The sequence below is a fragment of the Pituophis catenifer genome, unplaced genomic scaffold (genome assembly GCF_029215685.1).
Source record: "Pituophis catenifer annectens isolate HBS135680 unplaced genomic scaffold, rPitCat1.0.hap2 SCAF_2, whole genome shotgun sequence".
NCBI lineage: Eukaryota > Metazoa > Chordata > Lepidosauria > Squamata > Colubridae > Pituophis > Pituophis catenifer.
This window is the reverse complement of record NW_027256882.1, coordinates 105,626,765-105,630,205: the sequence shown is the minus strand read 5'-3', so window position 1 is coordinate 105,630,205 and position 3,441 is coordinate 105,626,765. Positions and strand designations below refer to the sequence as shown.

Below are 3,441 nucleotides of genomic sequence, written 5' to 3'. Positions count from 1 at the left end.
TTTTACTACAGTTGCTTTCTTTTCAACTGCATAAATCAGATCAGCTGAAAAATAGATTGATATAAAATGGGACCTTGTTCAATTATTGTACAAAAATCATTTCCAAACCTAATAAATGGCACATCATTAGGAGATGGGAGCTACTACAAATGAATTTGCTAAATCTAATGGAATAGGATAGGATGCCAAGAAATGATAAAAATGTTTTTGTTCCCACAACAGGACATTTAAGAGACTTTTGAGAACAGCATGCATGAATAAAATATATTTTTGTTTCAAAGTAAAATAATCTTATATCTTATATGTCAATATATATCTGATATATATCTTATATGTCAATTCTTGATACTATCAGTGCTTACTCAGAAGTCTGTCCACTGATTTCAGTAGGATTTTTTCCTCAAGTATTGCAGGACTGTTGCCTTACTAAACTGATTTTCATGGAAATTTGCACCTAAATCTTACCTTTTATTGGGGAAAAAAATAACTCCCACCCAATGGATAAAATTCAGATGAAACTTCAACAATTCACATTTAATAAATGAAGATTTGGTTGAAAAAAAAATCTGTTTTATCAAATGCTGGAAAGCAGCAACTATCAAGTTAAATCATAATCCTATGATTCTTTTTCCTCCTTAGGTTAGACTTAAATTGAAACATATTCAAAACTACAAAGCAAAATGTTTTTCTGTGAATGTGAGATCTTCCCAAGTCTAATTAAATGTTGATATTACTCGAAGTCAGTGAGGTAAGTGACCAAAGAACAATTCTGAAATTGGTCTATGTTTTGATGCAGTTTCATTCTGTTCTTCCTCCAGGGCCTGAGACAAGGAAGAAGAAGAAGAAGAAAAAGCCCTTCTGGATTTCAACTTCCTCCTAGGGGCTGTGGCTATGTTAAGAAATTTATTGACAGGAGCAGGTTTCTTCAAGCCTTTTGTCAGTTCATAGAAGGCAATATCGTCAGATAAAAGCCCCAGGACAGTGCTGGTGGAACTCAAGATAGAAGCAGCCACTTTTATGTTCTTCTTGGTGGAAGGGTTCTGTCCAGTGTTGGTGTGAAGACCAGGGTCATTTAAGAGATGTCTGACTGCAAAAGAAGAGCCTTCTTTTAAATACTGGAATGGTTTCTTCCCACTATAGTCTCTTAAATTGACTTTGGCATTGTAAACTTTGACCAGCTGGGCAATAAATTCTTCCTGCCCATGGATAGCAGCAATATGGAGCGGAGTATAACCCCCAAAGGACTTAGCATTTACATCAACGTGAATACCTCCTTTCTCAGCCATTTCTATGACTTTGCTCAGCGTTTTGCAATTTCCACTTTTAGCTGCCCAGTGGAGAACTGTGAAGCCGCTCATGAAATCTCTTTTGCTCGCCAGATTCAGGTCAATGAGCAGCAAGCCATGAAGTTGCTGGGACCACTGGCCGGCTGTGACGTTCACCACCCACTTGTGCTCAGCAGGTTCCAAGGGCACATCGGCCGTGCTGTCAGCTTCCTCGCCCACCTTTAGTGGTTTTGACCCCCTTCTCAGGGAAGGGGATTTGGGCCCCATTTCATTTAGCTGCCGCCTCTTAGTATGAGGGGAGGTAGAAGGGAGGATGGCAGAGGGAGCCACTTGGAGAGCATCTTGGACTGGGATCCTGTCTTGCTCAGGGTTCAATTCCTCAGATCTCTTAGCGTTGCTGGAAGGGGGCACAGAGCGGACTGGCAGCATGCAGGGCTTTGGGGAGGCACCTTTGGGGGCCAAATGGTCTTTGACACTGGGAACTTTGAGGATTTCCGAGCCTCCCCTTTGAAAGAGGTTCTTCAACTGGATCACAGGGATCGTCCGATGCGCTTCAGGGTCTTCCTCTCCAGGCGAGCTCCGAGGCGCCACGAAGCCGGCAGGGCAAGCGGGCGCTCCAGAATCGGCGCCTTCTGTTTCCTCGTCAGACAGGTCCCCGAAGGCGAACGATCTCGGTTCCGCATCGGAGGAATCCGGGACCAACTGGTGCCTTTTTCTGAGCACGACCAACTTGATCCCCTCCGAGACCTGCACGACCGCCACGCTGTTGACCAAGTAGATGAAGCGCTGGCGGAGAACAGCTCGGACCTCCGGCGTCGCCTTGGGCACGTCCAGCAGCGGCTTGAAGTGGTCGACCAGCAGCGAATTGCGCACCTTGCCGCCGTGTTCCCGAAGGAAGCCCACCACGGCGGCTTGATTCAAGAATTCAGCCATGCCCGCTACGGCCAGGGCGGACGACGGGCGTGGGAGCCGCGGAGGGAGAGACGGTGACCGCTCCCCGGGAGGCTCCAGCCACCTGCCGCCGCTTCCTCGGCTGTGGAGGAATCTCTCTCTGGCGCCCTCCTTTCCAGCTGGCCGAGAACGCACGAGGTAAAGTGCGGGACAAAAACCGCCCGCCGCGGAGCCGGCTGGGATTTGTAGTGAGCCACACACCTGAGTTCGAACGCCGCGTTTTTTTCTGAAACCCGAGGCGGCTCCCCAGGCGCAGCCGCAGATCGTCCTGCCTCCGCTTTGCCTACCCAAGCAACAGGCGTCTCCCGCCTTCCGTCCCACCACGTGCGTCAAACTAAGGCGAGGAGCGCCCCCGCCCCTCCACTCTTGCTTTGGGAAAAACAAACAAAACAAAAAAGCAGGGGGCGTTTCTGGGCTTTTGGTTTTTCTGCAGCTTCGCCCCCCCCCCCGAGACGCGCGGAGCCCTCTTGGTATGGCCCAGGTAAATCGACCGCTCAGCGTGGCAAAGAGGCCAGGGCAGCAAAGTGACTGGCAACGAGTTATTTTGAAGCACTCCCCGGCGCTCTTTTACGCCTTTTAATATATGGCACTGCGTGGGCTTGACAGGAGAAATAGTTCTGTTGACATAGAAATATGCTCTGGAAGATGGTGTTGGTCTGCAGCTCTCTGCAGTGTTGGAGAATGGCAGCCTCCTAGAAAAGAGCATATATGTGTGAATATAGTACAGAAACACCCTTTCTGCTGGGGCCACACATTCCTCCCCTCCTCCCATCACTTTGCCTCTGTCTGAAGCAAGAATGGGCTTTGGGGAGTCCACTTGGTGCTCTCTCCAATTCATGCTGTCTAATAGAAGAGAATATATGTGGTTCAGGGTTGAACCCTGTCTCGATGCTTGGTTGCTTGCTTGCAGACGTTTCATTACCTACCTAGGTAACGTCATTAGTGCTAGTGAATGTGGGATTTGCTCCCTGTGTACAATATACAGTCACTTGCCCTGCCAGTGTTGGTGGGAGCATGGGCGTCTTTGTAGTTCTTGAGCCACGGTGGCGCAGTGATTAGAGGGCAGTACTGCAGGCTATTTCTGCTGACTGCCAGCTAACTGCAATTTGGCAGTTCAAATCTCACCAGGCTCAAGGTTGACTCAGCCTTCATCCTTCTGAAGTGGGTAAAATGAGGACCCAGATTGTTGGGGGCAATAGGATGA

At 48.5% G+C, this 3,441-nt stretch overlaps 1 protein-coding gene across 1 annotated transcript; it reads right to left on the bottom strand.

Moving 5' to 3' along the window:
- Positions 1-740: 740 nt before the first annotated feature.
- On the bottom strand, positions 741-2,219 carry SOWAHA (sosondowah ankyrin repeat domain family member A). Its single transcript, XM_070933930.1, has one exon. It carries the CDS (start codon positions 2,217-2,219, stop codon positions 741-743), a length of 1,479 nt encoding a protein of 492 aa, XP_070790031.1.
- Positions 2,220-3,441: the final 1,222 nt, after the last annotated feature.